Raw genomic sequence first — 20293 nt, 5'->3', positions numbered from 1 at the left:
ATATTCAATTTCATAATTTTTATTTTTAAAATAGTTTTAAAAACTAAATTTTTTTAATGCTGTTACCGACCGAACTAACCGAGTTTAATTCGATTCGATTACGTCGGTTTTAGAAGAAATTCGGTTAGAAGCAACCAAAAGTCTGCAAAGTAAATAAATAAATATATATATATATATTACAAAATATAAAAAAAATGATATTTTGATATAGAAGAAATTTGAAACAAAATCCAAAAATAAGGAAAAAAAGATTTAAAATATATTAAATAAAGCAAAAAAAAAAAAAAAAATACAAGTCGGCTGTAGGGGTTAACGACCCCACAGCATCCCCTACTGTGGGGACAGTAGGGGATCCAAATACGTCCCTCCCACAGCCTCCGACCGATGCTGTGGCAGTTATTTAATCGGCCGTTGTTGATTTTGGGCCTCCGAATTAATTTCGATAAGCTAATTAATAGGACAAAAGCCAATGGAATGCATTCAATAGAGTAGAATTCAAAGAATGTTAAATTCTTATTCAATTTAAATGTTGAAAATGGTTGTATTCTCGTTCGAATTTTTTGTTAACTGAAGGGTAAAATTTTCAAATAATTATATATATATATTAAATTCTTGTTAAATTTATTTTATATGAAATAATATATACAATATATTAATTATATTTAGTTAAATTAATGAATAAATTTTTTATCAATATAAGACTATAATATGTTAATACTTAAACTAAAATTTATAACATATTCATCTGCGGTATTTATAATAAAAAAAATTAAAATTTGATGGAAAAAGTTTTACTTAATTAACAAAAGCTCATTTTTAAAAACCCAAAAATAACTCCCACAGGCTGTGGGAGCTAGCACTGCACCATAAAAGGGGTTCGTTTCAACCTACCTATACAGACATTACCTACATGATAGATTTAAGGATCCTCATTTATCAATACACGCGGGGTCCACTAAAAAATAATGGATCTCATATTTATTGATAAATATTCACCGTTAGATCTATCTCAAGGCAGTACCTGTATATGTAGTATCTAACTTACCGTAAAAGGGATCCTTATCCAATACGACACACGTCACACATAACCTGAGAAATTATTTTGTTTTTATTTTTAACAAGTAGTCGACAAAATCTTATTTATTGGTCAATATATGGTATTATCTTTTATAATTAATCGGCGTGGTACGCAATATAGCTGAATGATACTGCCATAAGAGTAGTAACTTTATGATAGACCAATGGTCTATAATTATTATTTTATATAAGTTGTTCATTTTTTTTTTGTTAGTGAATCTCATATACAACAATAATTTTGGACTATTCACGCGATAACGGGATATTGCATTTATGTTAGCATGTCTGCATATCGAACACTAAGCTCCTATATTTTCAACCCGCACTATGATTTTTTTCCCCAAAAGGGTTTATCGAATCATGACTCATACCAGGTGATTATATATATTACTAATCTCAATGTATTAGTACGAAATATTCATGTGAACATTTCGCTTGAAAAGAAAAAAAATGAGTGATGTTCGTCCGAACATCTAGCATAAAAAAAATGCAACGAGAGTTTTACTCCAAGTATAGCATAAAATCACACACTCATACACTACAAAAAAAAAAAAAAAAATCTTTTGCCACGGTTTTAATTAACCGTCGCAAATTGCGATATTTTTTTTAAAGCGTCGCATATTTTTGCGATGGTTTTAAAAAGCGAGTTTTTTTTTGTAGTGATACCCAATACCTCTACATCATAAAATCATGAATTAATATTGAATAGCTAGCTCTATCACTAGGCTTAGTAAGCTAGTTTTCTGCGGATATTTTTACAGTGTACCGAGTTTATAACTTGTAGCTTAAACAAGTAAATTATTTAAAATTTCACTAATTTCTATAGATGATACAAAAAATTGCAATTTTTTCATTCGATCATCGATCGACTTGCCCTTATTCAACTAGCACTCACAAATAAAGTAATGTTCTTACCTATTGAATCAAAAGTTGTTTCACAGTATATATTATTATAAAATATTTATATGAAGTCGAATTCATTTCTATGAGAAGAGAAAATTCCAAGAAATATAATTGCACATGATAAAAGTAGGTTTGCGTTATAAAAGAAATCGATGACTTGCTCCACTCACCCTTGCTAAAATTCCTCCTAAGCTCCTTATTTGTTTCTTTTACAAAAGTAAGGAAAAATTATATTTTTCTCCACTAATCTGGAGTACGTTTTCATTTTTTTTTTTGGTTATGTTATTAGTCAATTCACGGTTTTAATTTACTAATTAACTTGCAATATTTTTTTCGATTTTAGTTTCTTTGATCGGAGAGTGTTGACATAATAGAGAACACATCGGCAATATTCATTGCGACATCGGTAATTTTTTTCAATGATAGACATTCATCACTGCGATAAAAAGGGCTAAAATTGAAAAAAAAAATGCAATTTCATGCACTAAAATTGCAAGTTAACCGATAAAATGATCAAAAATAAAAAAAAAAAATTAGAAGTTACAATGTTACATAGCCAAAAATGTAATTTTATCTTGCAACCTAAACAAAACAAAACAAAATTGCAATTTACGCATTAACTTTGAATAAAAAATTTGCTCTATTCACTGGTACAAATTTATATTAAAAATAATATAATTTGCGTCACGTGCGTGCCAAGATATACTAATATATGTGTGTATGATCAATTAATAATGAATTTATGATATTAACCATATTTTGACATGAAGTTTATTACGATCATCGTTCATGGCAACACTATTTGATCGAAAAATGAAAATGAGCAATCAAGATATATATATATATATATATATATATATATATATATATATATATATAGTGCAGGAAGAGCTTCAAGATTAATTTCCGATCCCCTCGTAATATTGAAGCTTTATTGATCTTTCTTCTAAGGTTTCACAATCCAAATCTCTATCAATACATGACTAAAAGTTAAGCTAAAGTCTCGTATAATATTCAATTACTATTCATGGAAAAGTTTGTTGCTTCTAATTCCTCTCTAATCCCTCAAATCCATATTATTTAAATGCCAAGTTTGCTAGCTCTTCAACGATACTATGCAGGGATATTTGAATTCAAAGGCTATCCAATGCATTTTCTTTTAGTACTTCTGATCATTACCTTTACATGTCTTTTACCAGCAAATGGGAATGTGCATAAGGTCTATCGCCACTTATTGTAGCTAGCTAATTTATCCATTCAAGTTCATGATTTTCTTGGATGGCTTTAGTGTTATTTTATACGTTTCTTGGATCGCCATGTTACATCATCGTGTTCTAGTTTTTGCAGGACTTCTACATCGTTTTCTTGAAAGACCATCATCCATTGACGACCGGAAGATCGATTCTTGAGACACATCTTGGTGTCCTCTCGTCCATAAAGGAAAGGTGGGCTTTCCTGCTAGACACTCTCCATGTTTAGGTGGTTTTTTCATGTACTTGTCTATTCAAGAAACTTGCATTATAATATCCCATGATTTGGGAGCTTGCAATTCGCGTTCTTCTTGAGTTTTAACATCATCAATGTCTGGTGAAAAGTATGTTTTGCTGATCTCACAGTGAACAAGATGCATCGGAATCTCTTGTTTATAGTTACACAAGAAGTTTCAATGCATTTGCAGCTAAGCTTTCTGAAGATGAAGCCAAGAAGTTGTCCGGTACGCGCAAGGCATATAGTTAATAGCCAGCAATACATGGTCACATGATCTTGAATAAGTATTTTTTGTTACACCTGTGTTGAACTGGGGTATTTCTCAGATATGGATGAAGTGGTTTCGGTTTTTCCGAACCAATACCGGAAACTACACACCACCAAATCATGGGAATTCCTAGGACTAACCCCGGATTCGAAAAGGAACTTAGAAGTTGAGAGCGATGTCATAGTAGGCCTACTAGACACAGGTAAATTCAGTGTCACAATTTTACCTTTTATGTATCATCGATCATGTCGCGATTCTGTAGTGGCACAGTCTACTGAATTAAGAGATTGAACATTAATACTTGATCTCACTTCTGCACCAGGAATCACCCCACAATCTGAGAGCTTTAAGGATGATGGTCTTGGCCCTCCACCAGCAATATGGAAAGGAAGTTGTAAACACTTTGCAAATTTCACAGGATGTAACAAGTAACTTCATGCCCATCTGTTAATTTATTTTGATTCATCGTATTTAGATCAACTATGACAATAACATATGATTTTTTCCATGTTCCTCAAATTTATTATGCCCCCCTGAAGCAAACTTATTGGAGCAAAGTATTTCAAGCTAGATAAAGGACACAATCCCAATGATATATTGTCACCAGTAGATGTAGATGGCCACGGTACACATACGTCATCCACTCTAGCAGGACGTCTCGTTCCAAATGCTAGCGTGTTTGGGCTAGGACAAGGCACCGCGCGTGGGGGGGTGCCCTCTGCTCGGCTGGCTATTTACAAAGTTTGTTGGGCGAATTCGGGATGTGCAGATATGGACATCCTGGCTGCATTTGACGCTGCTATTAGTGATGGAGTAGACATCATTTCCATCTCGATAGGAGGGGAAACGTCACGTTACACAAAGGATTCTATAGCAGTTGGCGCGTTTCGTGCCATGAGGAAAGGGATCCTTACTGTGGCTTCAGCTGGGAATGATGGACCGATGTCTTCCACTGTTGTGAATCATGCACCTTGGATCCTAACCGTGGCTGCTAGTGGGATCGGTCGACAGCTGAGGAGCAAAGTAGTACTAGGAAATGGCGTGAACATATCAGTAAGTTTAGCATCACACATAAATTTGGTTGAAACATTTCAAAAACCATTAATCTCTAAACAATATAAATCTGATGCTGCATGTATTATGCATGCAGGGAATTGGGGTAAACACGTTTGAGCCTACAAAAAAGTCCTATCCTCTTGCGAGTGGGGTCGATTTGTCCATGAATTCCGAGACTAAAGAACAGTCAAGGTACTGTCTCGATAATTCGATGGATCCGAGCAAGGTGAAAGGAAAGATAGTTTATTGCAAGCTACAAGCTTGGGGTGCTGACTCTGTGATCAAAAGTTTGGGAGGGATTGGAACAGTGATCGAGAGTGACATGTTCCAGGACGTGGCGCAAATCTACATGGCTCCAGCAACTATGGTGAATACCACCATAGGGAAGAAGATCAATGACTATCTGCATTCCACCAAGTAAATAAATATTTTAGCTTGTTCTCATGATATCAACCAGAAAGCAACACTTTGTATATATTTTGAAGTCTTCTTTTGAAAACAATGTTACTCGTTCTGATTACAGATCAACGTCTGCTGTTATATACAAATCGGAGGTCATTGAAATCCGTTCTCCTTTCACGGCTTCATTTTCGTCCAGGGGCCCGAATCCTGGATCACAACACCTTCTCAAGGTATGAATTGGATGGAAGTTGGGTAGTTTATGGTCTTGTTTTTAACTATCTTCTGATAAAAACAAGGAACAGCCTGATATTTCAGCTCCTGGAATCGACATCCTAGCCTCATACACTCCGTTGAATTCGCTAACCGGATTGAAAGGCGACACCCAGCACTCAAAGTTCACCTTCATGTCCGGTACCTCAATGTCCTGTCCGCACGTCGGCGGTGCAGCTGCCTATGTGAAATCATTTCACCCCGAATGGTCTCCAGCAGCAATCAAATCTGCCATCATGACTACAGGTGTATCTTGAATGGATTCTTTCGCAGTTTCCTCTAGCTAGAAACTGATCCTCTTTTCAAAGTTCACCCCTGCTTTAGTTAATCGAGAAACTTCTGTTCCTCTCTCTGCAGCAACAAAAATGAGTTCCAGAGTAGATAAAGATGCAGAATTCGCATACGGGTCAGGGCAGCTCAATCCCACCCGAGCAAGATCCCCTGGACTAATATACGACTTGGATGAAACCTCATACATCCAGTTTCTGTGTCACGAAGGCTACAAGGAGTCGGAGTTAGCGGCTTTACTCGGTCAGGGACCGATAAATTGTTCAAAACTGATTCCAGCAAACGGGGAAGATGCTCTAAATTATCCCACCATGCAACTTTCACTGAAGAGTGATCATGAAACAACCATAGGAGTCTTCCAAAGGACGGTGACCAACGTCGGGGCCCCTGTTTCTGTGTACAATGCCACTGTCAAGGCTCCATCAGGGGTGGAGATAGTGGTGAAACCGACGAGCCTGTCGTTCACTCGGGCGCTGCAGAAACGAAGATTCAAGGTGGTGGTGACGGTGAAACCGAAGCAAGACGGTGTGTTCGGATCAGGTTCACTCACATGGAGAAGCTTTCATCATAGTGTGAGGAGTCCCATTGTCATTTCAAATGAACTAGTAGTAACAGGCACTGCTTCCAAATTATGATAGGAGATAACCAAACATTGTGCATCAACGAACTGTGTATCAAATCAATATTTGCAAGTGACTTCAATGGCTCTCTTCTCTTGATTGAAGCTGCTTTTTCACATGATGTCTGAAAAAAAATTATTTAGTTTTAGGGGGGAAAAAATTACAATTACATCACATTTAATTTTTCCATACAAAGTATATCATCTCAAAAAGACCACCAAAATGCTACTAAACAATTTTTTTTTTTGCCGTTTCAAATTACATTTCATGTTAATGTATTAATCTTTTATTATTTTATCTTAATAGTTTGTATGATCGGTAAAAAAAATAATTATACGTATATTAGTTTGAAAAAAATATAAAAATTGTGTATGCTTTTATATAATCTAACTATTGTCTCAAAATGGGTGTTTATTTGTTTTTTAATATTCATTGTGAGATCGTATTGTAAGATAAACAATAAATAATCGGGATAACCAGATAATTATTCATGTACATAACATTCAAATTAAAAGTTATGTTATTCAAAAAACTAGAGCAAGTCAACAAGCAAACATCACATAGTAACAAAACATATCCCAAATTTAATTTGAAAACAAAAACATTTATCCAAAAAGATGATACTAAATATGGAATGCAAGAATCCAATACACGTCACACACGACCTGGTTTAAACCCGAACGATTTGTTCAATTATTATTGCTTTTTCCTCCTTTTGGGCTTCCTGAATCTCGTTGAAAAGCACTCATTTCCTTTCTGATCAACTCAATAAAGAGAGTAATTATTGGATTACGGGAGGTATTTAGAAAGTCCCTCTTTGATTTACGTTTTTTTTTTTCTGGGTGTTCTTGATTCCTTCAGCTGAAAAGATTTCGTCGTTCTACCAGAGGCATTTATTGTTCTCCATTATCTGGATCATTTGTTCAATTTAGGTTAATTCTACCAAGGAAAGATTTTTCTTTGATGGGAACTTTTGTTGAATGTGCAGTTCATTGAGTTTTGTGGGATCCAATTTGATTGTTTTGCGAGGAAAGATCATCCTTGGATTGAAATTGAGATAATCTTGCGACAAAGACAGATTTTTTCGGTTTTATTTTATCGAGTTAGTCATCGTTTCGCAAGGAAAGTTCAATTTTGGATTGAAGTTGTGAGACACTTTTGATTAATAGTCCGTTTGTTTACTTCTGCATGATCAACTTAGTAATCTGTTCCTAGGAAAGTTGAAGCTATGATCTTTATCTTTGCTTGATTGAATTTGTAATACTTTTGCATGCATAAGCGTTGAGAACTACTTTATGCATAGATGGATGACAGCAATAATAGTTACCCTCCATCTCCATATCCTTACAATCCTGCCTATGGTTATACTCATGCTCCTGTACCCCCAAATCAGTACCCACCTCAACCTTCACATCTTCCTCCAGCTCCTGCTTCATACCCGTATCTACGGCATTCCCATTATCCCACCACACATAACACTACGCATTCCACGCCTGTGAATTACACGTATCCTGGTTCAGCACCACCACCTCCACCCACTCCTCCACCTTACCACCCACTAGAGCACAGTTATTATCCTTACCGGTACCATGCATACACATCTCCGCCTCCACCACCCTCTGCCCCTCCTCAGCCGAACCCAGAGACCTTTGGGAGTTTCCAAAATGGTTCGTTCAGTGAGCTCCATCATCAGTCATCTGGAAGGTTACATCCTCCTGACATTCAATCTGATATTCCTCCTAGAGTTAACAGTGATTACTCCACTCATCATCAGTATCACGACAGTTCATCATCTTTCAGTGATTCCATATTGCAGTATGATCGTCAGAATGATAGTTCCCAAACTTACCCTCCGCTTTACCCACCTATTGACAATCAATTGGCGTATATGAATTTGTCTGATGATCACGGTAAGCCATCTGTATCTGCTTCCCCTCCAGCCCCTTCATCTTCTTCTGTGGCCGTCCCCCCACAAAAGTATCACTCAGGACCCTTACCAATGACTAATAGAATTGATGGTTCTGGGACAATTTATGGGTATCCTAATAGCTCGTTTTCAAGTTCGGAGGCATCTCCTGTCACCCAGGGGCACTCCTCTCATCCAGTATCATCACATGAATCCACATACTCGAATCCATCACATAGTCAGGGTATGCAGCTAGTGCAAGTCTCACCCGCAAAAACATCTTTGAAGGTTTTACTTCTACACGGGAACTTAGATGTATGGATATATGAAGCGAAAAACCTTCCAAACATGGATATGATCCACAAAACATTCGGGGATATGTTTAAATTTCCTGGAAACACAAGCAACAAAATTGAGGGGCAAGCACATAGTAAGATTACTAGCGATCCCTACGTCTCCATAACATTAACCGGAGCCACTATTGGAAGGACCTTTGTTATAAAAAATGATGAAAATCCTGTTTGGAGGCAAAATTTTGTCCTCCCCGTAGCTCATTATGCTGCTGAAGTGAACTTTGTTGTTAAGGATAATGATGTTGTGGGGTCACAGCATATAGGGACAGTGTCTATTCCAGTGGAGCACATATATGGAGGAGGAAAACTTCAGGGGCTGTTTCCAATCCTTAATGCTAGTGGAAAACCCTGCAAGACTGGAGCTGTTTTGAGTTTATCAATTCAGTACTACCCAATAGAGCAGCTGAGTATTTACCATAATGGGATTGGAGCTGGTCCCAATTATCAGGGAGTTCATGGGACATATTTTCCTCTTAGGAGAGGTGGGACAGTCACCCTTTATCAAGATTCGCACGTACCAGATGGATCCCTCCCAAATCTAAAGCTCGATAATGGAATGCAATTCATACATGGAAAGTGCTGGCGTGACATTTTTGAGGCAATACGTCAAGCTCGGCGCTTCATCTATATAACTGGATGGTCAGTGTGGCACAAAGTTAGACTAGTTAGGGATGACAGTTCTATCTCTGATTCCACTTTGGGTGAACTGCTGAAGTCAAAATCACAGGAAGGGGTGAGAGTTTTGCTTCTCGTATGGGACGATCCTACGTCAAGAAGCATATTGGGCTACAAAACAGTAAGCTTTACATGCTTCAAATATTTAGACTGATAAATCTTGAGCTTACACCATCGGTTATGCCTCAAACAAATATCTGAATTGGATTCTCTTTGCTAATTTTGGGCACAACACGCCATTATTGTGGTTTTTTGCGTTCAAGAAAACCTTGGAATATATGGTTGTAAGGTTAGGTAGTCTTGAATATTTCCTTGCCTCTATATATAACGATTGAGTTGTGATTTTCTAACATGGAAGGGAAAATTACAAATGTCCTACAGGTCATGGTACAAGCAGCCCAAAATTTCTTTTAATTGATTGTCAAATGTTCGAAACTTGAGATGAAGCTAAAACAGAACAAGAAGCAAAGTAGCCGGTTGGTCCAAGTAGACAAAAAAAAAATTTAAGAACAAAAACCTGTACTTGAAATACTTTTAGGAGATAATCATTCTCCTGGAGACGGATGAAATATCCCGACCTGGTGGTCTTTTGATACCCCCAGGAGCAAGAAAACAAAATTCCAAGTACTCTAAAACTTGAAATTTTGGTTTTTACGGTCCAAGATTACTTAATCAGTGTGCTTTGCTTGAGTTGTTGACCTTCATTAGCTTTTAAAGTATCTCTGCTGGTTCATTGAGTTTTCATTTCTCATATGTATTTTTTTTGGAGGTCAATTTTCCTTGCATAGTTTATTTTGGGCGTCATCTAACTCTTTATCATAATCTTCGATGTGGTCAGGATGGAGTTATGCAAACTCATGATGAAGAAACTCGTCGATTTTTCAAGCATTCTTCCGTTCAAGTGCTACTTTGTCCCCGAGTGGCTGGAAAGCGTCACAGCTGGGTAAATCAGAGGGTATGTTTTCAAATAAATGATTCACTTAAATAATTGTTTTATGCCAAATGCATGTGTATCTGTCGAGTCCACTGCTTCAAAAAGTTATGTATACTTTATGTCGTATTTGAGATTTTGGTTTTTTAAAAATATAGGTTTTGCACTTTTATAGTGGTGGTCCATATTTTGAAAAGGCTAGTTGTAATTTTTTAACATAATGCTGATGTTTGTGGTATTTTTTGGCTAGGAAGTTGGAGTCATTTATACTCACCATCAGAAGACTGTGATTGTGGATGCTGATGCTGGAAACAACCGAAGGAGGATCATAGCTTTTCTAGGAGGACTAGACTTGTGTGATGGACGATATGATACTCCTCATCATCCTATATTTAGAACACTTCATACTTTGCATTCAGACGACTATCACAACCCCACTTATACGGTAATTCATGTTCCTATCTCCGGTGAATGTTTTCTCCAGGCATCTTAAACTGCTATTCACGGCTGTAAAGTTTTGTTTTTTCACAAATCTATGAAAAATGGACTTTTATATACCCTTTATATATAGTATTTCGCTGTTTTGTCAGTTGCAGATTATTATTATTCCATTTACATAGTAACCAATGACAGGTTTACCCACTTGTCATGACCTTTACCTGCCTGAAATTGAGATTGGTGTACGAGCTTTTAAGCTAAATATGTGAAACTTCTGTGATATAGTAAATCGTATTGACTTTTGCAATATGTTGGTGTAAATTTGTACTCGAGCAGGGTAGTACCACTGGTTGTCCCAGAGAACCATGGCATGACCTGCACTGTAAAATTGATGGTCCCGCAGCATATGATGTCCTGACTAATTTTGAGGATCGGTGGAGAAAGGCTTCAAGACCCCATGGAATTAAAAAATTGAAAACGTCATCTGATGATGCTTTGCTTTCTATAGAAAGGATACCTGACATATTAGGGTTGACTGATGCTCCTTGTGTGAGCGATGATGATCCTGAAAGTTGGCATGCACAGGTACATTTAATCCAGAAATCTCTATCAGAATACAAATTACCTTTGGTAACCACCAAAGTGTTTTTATTTTGTTGTGATATGTTATGCAGGTATTTCGGTCCATCGATTCAAATTCGGTCAAAGGATTCCCTAAAGATCCTAAGGAAGCGACAATGAGGGTGAGCCGAAAACTAAATTGTTTGTGCTCAAATTATTGGTGGTTACACATCATAATTTTTCACTAAATGTTTGTGTCGTCTTTTTGGAAATAGAACTTGGTATGTGGAAAGAATGTTCTTATCGATATGAGCATACATACGGCATATGTGAAGGCTATCCGAGCTGCCCAACATTTCATCTATATCGAAAATCAATACTTCATTGGGTCCTCGTACAACTGGAGTTCATACAAGGACATTGGTGAGGAACTGTCTTTCTTGTAATGTACACTTGTGCAGATATATAGTTTACTTATGCCATATTGTTGCACACTTAAATTCAAGTCAATCCTATTGAAGTTCTCTTTGTTGCCGAAATTACTTCTTCCTGCCTGATCGTGAGTTAGCAATAACCAGCTTGACCGTGATACGACAGCTATGGACGTTAAAAGTATCATCTTCCATGCAGGTGCTAATAATTTAATTCCAATGGAAATTGCACTTAAAATTGCTGAAAAAATCAGAGCACATCAGAGGTTTGCTGCTTATATTGTTCTCCCTATGTGGCCTGAAGGTAATCCAACAGGGGCTGCAACACAGAGGATTTTATTCTGGCAGGTATGCACTTCCTCTGGTGATGATTTTTTTTATACAGATCAAGAAGACCAAAGTTCAATCAACATTTTTCGATCATCTAACTATGTATAGCATATGCTTGATACCTAATCATCAGGGCTGGAATAATAATATTTTAAAGTTTTGTGTGTTACTTCGCCTTTCTACAATTGTCTCCCTCCCTCGACTGGATTTTCTGGATCTGCAATCCATAGTTATATTGGTGTAGAGTTCCGTTAACTGATAATTTTTTTCACAGCATAAGACAATGCAAATGATGTATGAAACTATTCACAAAGCTTTAGTGGAGGTTGGGCTTGAGGATGCTTACTCGCCACAAGATTATTTAAATTTTTACTGCCTTGGCAACCGTGAGACTGTCGATGCTTGTGACCTCTCCGAGAGTCACACCGCGTCAAACACTCCTCAGGTAATTAATTCTCTGTGATATATTGAATATTATGATATATTTTTATATAGAAGTTTTATTAACTTCTGTTTCAGGGACTCAGCCGGAAAAACCGAAGGTTCATGATTTATGTTCATTCTAAAGGTATGATAGTGGATGATGAATATGTAATACTGGGATCTGCAAACATTAATCAAAGATCAATGGAGGGTACTCGAGACACGGAGATTGCAATGGGTGCTTATCAGCCTCATCACACATGGGCAAGAAGATTATCAAGCCCCCGTGGACAGGTATCCTCGTAAAATCTGAATGCATCTTCCTTTCGGTCGAGTACCCCCCACCCTGTGTGCTTGGTTGTGAAATTTAAGAAGATAACACAAAATAGTTCTAAAAATTAAATTATGGACTGGAGAAATCAGGTTTTTCTCCTTTTCAGTGTGTAGCAGAACTGCAGAAATGTACACCTCCATAGAGCGACAGCCCCTTATGGCCACCCTCGTTTGCCACTGGTCATAAGCTATGAAAGCTCCAGAATTAAATTAAACTGCATCTTCGTAGACTCACAATCTTACTTCGCATGCTTTTTTCTACAGATATATGGATACAGAATGTCTCTGTGGGCTGAGCATCTTGGAGTACTAGAGGACTGCTTTACTCGACCCGACTCTCTTGAATGTGTTAGACGTGTTAGATCGATGGGGGAGGCTAACTGGAACCAGTTTGCATCAAACGAAGTATCAGAAATGAGGGGACACCTTCTCAAGTATCCAGTTGACGTTGATCGGAAAGGCAAAGTGAAGCCGCTCCCCGACTGTGAGACATTCCCTGATGTTGGAGGGAACATAGTTGGATCATTTCTTGCCATTCAGGAAAACCTGACGATTTAAGACACAACGCAATACTTAAGTGGGAAGCAGCGTTCCGTTGTACGTTACTCTCACTAGAGGATAACTTGAGGAAAACAATTTTTTGATTTACTTTTCTCTCGAGTCTACTGTGTAATTAATTGCTACTTTCAGGAAAATTTCTTACTTTTTTTTTTTGCATGAGTTCTCCAAATCTTGGTTATCCAGGATTTAAAGAGGCACCCAATAATACCATAACTTAAGCCAAGGTAACATGGTCAAAATTTCTGGTTTCGTCTCTAGGATAAAGGCTCTGGCATCACAAAAGGAAAGACAATTAACCCAGTGAGATATTAATTTTAAGTCGAGGAGACTGTCAATACACCAAAAAAAGTAAACAAATAATACTTTTTATTTATTATTATTTATTAATAACTCACTTCGTTATAAGAACCCAGACTTATTGTCTAAAAAAAACTGGTACAAAAATTTAAGAATTGATAAGTAGTTTCGGTATGAATTATACATACTAAGTGATGCCTTCACAATTAAACGTTGACACAATTCGCTACTGTGGCAGTGACTATGTCTAGTAAAAAAGTAATCTAGAAGCAAGCCGAATATTCGGGTTTATCTGATATTGGAGTGCACTCGTCTCCTTCTTCAACCTTTTTATCAAACCTTTTGTTTCCCCTTCTTGAGTTTATCGAGTTCTGCTTCGGCATTCCGCAGCTGTACTCTTAGACTCGATACTCTCTGCTCCAGCTCTTCTACCGTTCCTCGAGCTATGGATGGTTGATAAGGTGATAAGAAATGTTGTGAAAATGCTTTCAAGGCCTCGATCCCACAAACCTGTCAAGAAGATGAATCAAATAAAACCACTCTGGAAAATACAACAGTATTTTTGTTATTTATTTACCTCTTGGGGAAGCAAAGGTAACTTAGTTATGTTGAAATCGTCGTATAACATGTAAAACTGATCCAGGTACTTATGTTGCATGCGCATTCTAGCTTGGAGCAACTTTGATTCAACAGCTGAAAAAAAAATAAGAACAGGAGCGAGTTTAGGTATTTAAAAGCAGACGTTTAAACTAAAGGACTGCTCTACCATGTTTCAGTTGTACCTTCTTCATCAAAAATTACTTGATTAATAATGATATTATGGGTATCAATCTCAAATTTAGTAAGTTCTTGAACAAGCCGTTCAGTTTCGTACAAAGACAGGAACTCTGGTATGCAAACGCAGACAAAAGTAGTCAAATCCTACAAAAGACAAAAAGAAGCATTTCAGGGAATAAATAAATGCTACAGAAATGAAAATGAAATATAAGCTTGGCCTATATGATGATATCATGTCAAATTTAAAATTTCCAGCTATTCGAAAGAAATGATTCATTGTTAAGTATAGAATTGTGGAATTCATAAGCTTTAACTCTTAAACGCCCCGCCCCAGATTCCACAAATCACTTTCTGTGCACATTGTGATAAACCAGAAATGTATATCCCAACCAAAGCAAAAATAATCTTACAGGATCCTTGAACTGCTTGTTCACTTGTTCAATCACATCTTTCATGCCCTCGAGCTTCCCTAGAATGGCATCTTCACCAAATTCATCATCAACTCCAAAAAGGCGAGTCATCTGCCAATTAAAAAACTTCTTCGCATATCAAAGCCAAATAAAAAGCTAAGTAATAACACACCTGACCTGATTCTGAAAAAATGTCAGCAAAAACTCATTTTTAACTAAAAGCAATAAAGGATGTAAATAAAGAAAATTGGTCGTGCTTGTTCTTGAACGAGAAAGTGATCTAATATATCATCCAAGCCATGGATGTTTGAGCGATTGATGAATGTTACTTGTGCTTCAATCTCACGAGTCATCCATTAATGCGACCGAAAACAAAACTTCAAGTCATGATCATCAACTCATATGACAAATAGTTAAGACAAACAAAGGCATGCTATTACAGGGTGTGAGGGGAAAAAAAACAGATTAACTTTTCAGTTTTACGCCCATTTACACGAATAGCATTATCTGATGCGGTTACTGTAAAGATACTCAGAAAATCTCATGTTTGGGAATGCATTTTAGGAAAAAAATGAACTAGCTTGACCTTTAAAATTAAAGGTCACCAATTTGTGTTATGCATCATTAACTTTCCTTGAAAATTCAGGTTAGCCTGTCATCTTTGCTCCAGTTGGATAAGTGCCATGTAAAATAAATATTGTGTAATCTGTCAACATAAAAAGTGATTATCGAGCTCAAAACCCTAAAAAGTCCAAGATCCACACAAAACGAATCAGAATAAACCAAAGAAAAGATAGTGTATTTGCAAATCCTGATTGGAAGAGGGAAGACAAACTTTGGAGAGGCAAATTGATCCCTTCCATTAACTTTACTCACAAATCACAATATGCCCAACACCCGACCCAAAGAAAAGCGACAACAAAAAAAATGTTTGCCCTTATTGTTTTTGGCCTTTCGGGTCCTGTCTTCTATATGATTTCATCACATAAACAAGACATCTACATAACCATAGAGAACATGAACAAATAGCTATATGCCACGAGTACATGTTCAAATAACTTATACCCCGAACCTAAAACAAAAGCAGCTAAGTATACAACATTGTCAGAAATTTGACGAAACATACACTATTTGATCCCAAAAGAATATAAGAGTTGCAGTCACATGTAGAACTTCATTTTGATTTTGATGCATGAAAACTCTATTAGAACATTTTGGTGTGTATTAGTGAATGTTAACCAAACTGCTTTCGTGAAAAAGCTAATTCTAATATAAGTTCCTAGGCTAAAACGATACATTCCAAAACTTCGCCCTGCCAACAAAATCTACCACACAAGGTAAATAAAAGTAAAGAGAATTCACACCTGACTCAACAAGCCACCAAATTTATTTTTCAAACTCATCATTTTTGCAAGCCCTTTTTCTAGTGTTGAAGGAAATTGTAGCAGGCGGAGAGTGTGGCCAGTTGGAGCAGTATCGAACACTATGACAGAATAATCCATAGTTTGCACCAACCTGCAACAGATATTTGAGGAGAAGTTTGAATGAGATCACCAAACAAAAATAATTGGTATGATCCATGATAAATATCCAATTATTGAATTATAAAAGTCAAAAAAAAAAATCACAGCTCCAAACTTGATATTTGGAATATTTTCTATACATCAAATCAAGCTATATTTGCATCTCACAAAACTATTTTCAATCGAGTCTAATAAAGGGTAATATTCTGGATAAAAGAAGCTAAAAAGGTTTCATGAGAGCAGTATATATTGAAGATAAATGTGTCTGACCAGTATACAAGATGAAATTGGAGTTGACATCATATTATTTTGTAACTTGATAGCATCATCAGATTCAGCTACACATTTTTAACTTTACACATGGAAGCAAAAGTTATGAAGAATAACAGTTAAATAGAATTCCATAACTCTTCATCACAGATCAAATGGTCTAATTGAAAGACTTCCAGTAAAACAACATGAAGATACGATGTCGGGCAAAACATACTTCTTCCAAAAGAACTTCGTGAGAAAGGATAAATATGGAAAAAATAACAAAAAAACACTCCAAACTGGACTGCATTACAAATACATGAAAACAGAAAGGGCAGACCCAGTTGTGGTTTTTACTTCACTCAAATATGTCTGAGGCATCAAAATTTTATAATTTTGAAGCACTTACTTCAGCATTTCTGCAAAACTCATAGCCTCATCGATTCCTGGAATAGAATTAGCTAAATCTGATAAAAATCCATCAGTCATATCTGATCCGAGACTTTCATCGTGTTCCACATTTGGATCAACTTCCTAAAAGAAAGAGTAGAGTACTGTCAATCACACTTTAAGAAGCAATAACATTGTAGAAATCCAGCCATACCCAAATAAACACAACCCACACATGATTCTTCTTTTCTACATGACAGACTGAACCAAACCAGATTTCTTCTATTCTTACACGACAGACTGAACAAAACCAAAATCTGGTTTGATTCAAGTAATTTGCCTTTTAAAAACTATCCAAAGACATGAACTAATCGAAGAATAAAGTGGGAATGGCTCTTGTTTGTCTAGTGTGACTTTGTTTAAACTTCAAAACCTAGTTAAAAACTAAAATGTCTATCATTATTATGGCCAACAAAACTCAACTCGAATATAAAGAAACTTTACAAACAAAGAAGCCACAAGTGCTTGATTCTATAAGTTTTGATAAAACGGTAAGAGTCTGATTCTATAATTGGTATTAGAGTAAAGTCGATGGTTCAATTTCTATAAGTTGCAAGTTAGTACAACTACTGGGGGTTGTATTATTAGGGAACGATAACAGTCACTTTTAAGAGGATGATTGAAATTAGCGACTGGTATGCTATACAATTTTAAAAAACTCAGTTGTACTAACATTACCAATTTACCATCCACCAAAAGCTTTTGATAAACCAGCAAATGTTCAGTCTCGCTGCTTTCCAGGTAGTAATCAACCCAAATGTGATAATTAATTACCGCATCTTTCAACATTTACGGGCGGAGTAAGAATCCTACTTTCATAAATTTAAAATCAGAAAGCTTGGAAACCCACCAATCAAGCAAAAGACTTTTCATGATCCACGACAAGAGGAAATAGACAAGGGCAGATATCAATTGAGACAATCAAAATTTAATCGTCCAAGAAATAAAAATATAAAATTTCGATTCAGTGTCGCATTTCTACATCTGAAGATATCAAACCAACTTAACACGGCCCAAAATTAAACGCCAGGAAATTAAGATAGAAAAGAAGGAAAGACAAATCACCATAGCGTACAGATTGGAGTAGCCATTAACAAGGGTAGGAGTCTTGGTAAACTTCTGCTGGAACGCATCACTCAAATTATGAGCAGGATCGGTGGAGATTATGAGCACAGAGGATCGCACCCGTGCAAAAAGGGTAGCAAGAATAGAGCTACACGTGGTCTTACCAACGCCGCCTTTCCCCCCAACAAACACCCACTTCAGTGAATCCTGTTCCAATATGTTCTGCACGGTTCCCTCCGGCAAATCCTCGGTGGAACCCATCAATCAATTTCGATCGAAACCGTATGTAAGATTATTATCCCGCTACGCGAATGCTGAAAAGGCCTCTCGTTCTTTGGTCGTTTTGGTTCTAATACAAACAGTTGGAGTGCGATAGCGATTTAGGGAAGGAATTTTGAGAAGAATAGGGATTTGCCCACACAACAAGACTGGACAGATGCTTCTGGTTGGGAAATTTATTTTATTTTATTATTTAATATGTTTACTCCTATAATAATAAGAGTCAATTATGAATAATCCTCCAACCCAAACTTTTCTTTCTCCTAACTCCTTCCCTTAAAGATTTTTTCTTTGCACTCCCTAAAGACCACAAAACTTGATTATTTTAATATTTAATTCTTGTACTCAATATGGGTTATTTTGTGCTTAGATCTGAAGGTTTTATACTTATATCTAAAGATCTCTGTGCTTATATCTCATGTTTTAATGCTTATTTTGAAACAAAGAATTATGTGCAAAAAATGGTATCAGAGCTTTAGGTTAAATATTCACACTTAATATTATTCGTTAACTCATATTTTTTTTTGTTGAGGAGAAGATTTTTTACAAAAGATGACTTCAAACGAAGGTTTGAATCAAGAGGATTTTATTTATATGAAATCCTATAAACAAGTTAATCTGTTCACAATAGATTACTTACGACAGAAAGATGATTTCTAACTCTCAATTTTTAGAAATTATCCCAGATTCCTCTAAACTCTCCGGAGATCTTAGAGAAATTCAAAAGACGGTACAATATTACAACAATCAGCTGTATGAAATACCTCGGCAGATTGAAGGAATCCTTAAGAAACAAGAAGAAATTCTTGTAACCCTAAAGGATCTTCAAACTAAAATCACAAATCTAGAACAAGCTTCAGGTTCTAGAAAAGGAAATACAGGAGGAAGGTTACCACTCTCGTTTGGTATCGAACCGTTGTTATATCAGAAAGGTAAAATCAAAATGGTTCAAAAACCTTTAACTGATGATGAAAGGATGATTAATCTTATAAAAGCAGTATCAGAGAAAAACACTATCTGATAACTACTTTAGAGAGATTAAATCTCGAGGATCTACAAGATCTCGCGGATTCTTTTGCGAATCTCAAAGTAGTAGATCTAAAAATGAACTCCCCTGAGGGTGAACAACCAATAGGGAATCCCCCAAGATATGCGGTTAAAACAGAAGAACCACATAGTGAGTTTCAGGTTGGAGAAAATTCACATCCAGCAGGAACCAGATCAAGAAGGAGTAAAATCCCACTCCATCAAACTCCTTACGGAAAAACTGTTTTAGATCCAATACATCCTTACGGGGTTATGTTAAACCTTGATGTTTTGGACTTCAAAAATAGAGAAGATCTTATAAATGATTGGACGTCAGCTATGAGAATTGCAGCAGGGACATTAGATCTCAATAAAGAAGGATTCATTAAACTTCTAGAAATGAGTCTAATGGGATCTGTCAAGATTGTTTGGGAGATGACTATGCCAGATACGAAGGAATCAATCTTAGCAGGAGAATCCCTCAGCGAAATTGGAGAAAGAATGGCCACCCTATTTAAAGCACAATTCATAGGGGTAGACTATTTCAACAATCAAGATACAGAGAAAAAGAGAAGATATACTCAAGCTCTGTATAGCCTCGAGTTACATGATATCTATTTAATTGATGAATACATTATGTTATTCACTAAATACAGATGGAATTCAGGATTCGAGGAAAATGTAGCTATTCAGCTATTTTTCGCAAAAATGTCAAGTCCCTGGAGAGAAATGTTGATTAAAGAATACGTTCCAGGTCATCTTGACACTTTGGCAAGACGCGCGTCCTTTTTGAAAGAAAAATTGGCAGAATGGTGCCATATATCAGCATTACAGAAGAACTACAAGAAAATAAGGGGTATAAATAAACATACACCTTTATGTTGTAAAGATAATGATCTT

The 20293-nt window shown here is 36.4% G+C and overlaps 3 protein-coding genes across 3 annotated transcripts; 2 read left to right on the top strand and 1 right to left on the bottom strand.

Moving 5' to 3' along the window:
• The first annotated feature begins 2891 nt into the window (after nucleotides 1-2891).
• LOC140882363 (subtilisin-like protease SBT4.14) lies at nucleotides 2892-6459 on the top strand. Its single transcript, XM_073288330.1, has 10 exons — nucleotides 2892-3199; nucleotides 3328-3425; nucleotides 3597-3694; nucleotides 3795-3938; nucleotides 4059-4164; nucleotides 4276-4789; nucleotides 4887-5209; nucleotides 5316-5424; nucleotides 5497-5710; nucleotides 5822-6459. The coding sequence occupies exons 1-10, from the start codon at nucleotides 3065-3067 to the stop codon at nucleotides 6385-6387; spliced, it is 2307 nt and encodes a 768-aa protein (XP_073144431.1). The 5' UTR covers nucleotides 2892-3064; the 3' UTR covers nucleotides 6388-6459.
• A 550-nt stretch (nucleotides 6460-7009) lies between these two features.
• On the top strand, nucleotides 7010-13439 carry LOC140879887 (phospholipase D gamma 1-like). Its single transcript, XM_073283844.1, has 10 exons — nucleotides 7010-9427; nucleotides 10145-10261; nucleotides 10488-10682; nucleotides 11012-11260; nucleotides 11350-11418; nucleotides 11512-11659; nucleotides 11867-12015; nucleotides 12272-12442; nucleotides 12517-12714; nucleotides 13018-13439. The coding sequence occupies exons 1-10, from the start codon at nucleotides 7676-7678 to the stop codon at nucleotides 13309-13311; spliced, it is 3342 nt and encodes a 1113-aa protein (XP_073139945.1). The 5' UTR covers nucleotides 7010-7675; the 3' UTR covers nucleotides 13312-13439.
• Nucleotides 13440-13663: 224 nt separating this feature from the next.
• On the bottom strand, nucleotides 13664-18533 carry LOC140881985 (ATPase GET3A). Its single transcript, XM_073287689.1, has 7 exons — nucleotides 18089-18533; nucleotides 16983-17107; nucleotides 16163-16313; nucleotides 14799-14909; nucleotides 14394-14532; nucleotides 14189-14304; nucleotides 13664-14121 (listed from the first exon to the last, which is right to left on the bottom strand). The coding sequence occupies exons 1-7, from the start codon at nucleotides 18347-18349 to the stop codon at nucleotides 13945-13947; spliced, it is 1080 nt and encodes a 359-aa protein (XP_073143790.1). The 5' UTR covers nucleotides 18350-18533; the 3' UTR covers nucleotides 13664-13944.
• Between the last annotated feature and the right edge of the window lie 1760 nt (nucleotides 18534-20293).

Source organism: Henckelia pumila, chromosome 2, assembly GCF_033568475.1.
Source record: "Henckelia pumila isolate YLH828 chromosome 2, ASM3356847v2, whole genome shotgun sequence".
In the NCBI taxonomy this organism is placed as follows: Eukaryota; Viridiplantae; Streptophyta; class Magnoliopsida; order Lamiales; family Gesneriaceae; genus Henckelia; species Henckelia pumila.
Note: the sequence above shows the minus strand (reverse complement) of the source record. Positions and strands in the feature narration are given on the sequence as shown.

What these genes read in the sequence shown, in the direction of transcription:
- LOC140882363 (XM_073288330.1), top strand. Translation starts at nt 3,065, where the DNA reads ATGCCAAGTTTGCTAGCTCTTCAACGATACTATGCAGGGATATTTGAA. An exon ending in CAAATGGGAATGTGCATAAG is followed by an intron (nt 3,200 to 3,327) that starts GTCTATCGCCAC and finishes TAGTTTTTGCAG; the next exon opens with GACTTCTACATCGTTTTCTT. An exon ending in AGTAGGCCTACTAGACACAG is followed by an intron (nt 3,939 to 4,058) that starts GTAAATTCAGTG and finishes CTTCTGCACCAG; the next exon opens with GAATCACCCCACAATCTGAG.
- LOC140879887 (XM_073283844.1), top strand. Translation starts at nt 7,676, where the DNA reads ATGGATGACAGCAATAATAGTTACCCTCCATCTCCATATCCTTACAAT. An exon ending in ACAGCTGGGTAAATCAGAGG is followed by an intron (nt 10,262 to 10,487) that starts GTATGTTTTCAA and finishes TTTTTTGGCTAG; the next exon opens with GAAGTTGGAGTCATTTATAC. An exon ending in ATCACAACCCCACTTATACG is followed by an intron (nt 10,683 to 11,011) that starts GTAATTCATGTT and finishes GTACTCGAGCAG; the next exon opens with GGTAGTACCACTGGTTGTCC.
- LOC140881985 (XM_073287689.1), bottom strand. Translation starts at nt 18,349, where the DNA reads ATGGGTTCCACCGAGGATTTGCCGGAGGGAACCGTGCAGAACATATTG. An exon ending in ACTCCAATCTGTACGCTATG is followed by an intron (nt 17,108 to 18,088) that starts GTGATTTGTCTT and finishes TCTTTCTTTTAG; the next exon opens with GAAGTTGATCCAAATGTGGA. An exon ending in AGTAATTTTTGATGAAGAAG is followed by an intron (nt 14,305 to 14,393) that starts GTACAACTGAAA and finishes TTTTTTTTTCAG; the next exon opens with CTGTTGAATCAAAGTTGCTC.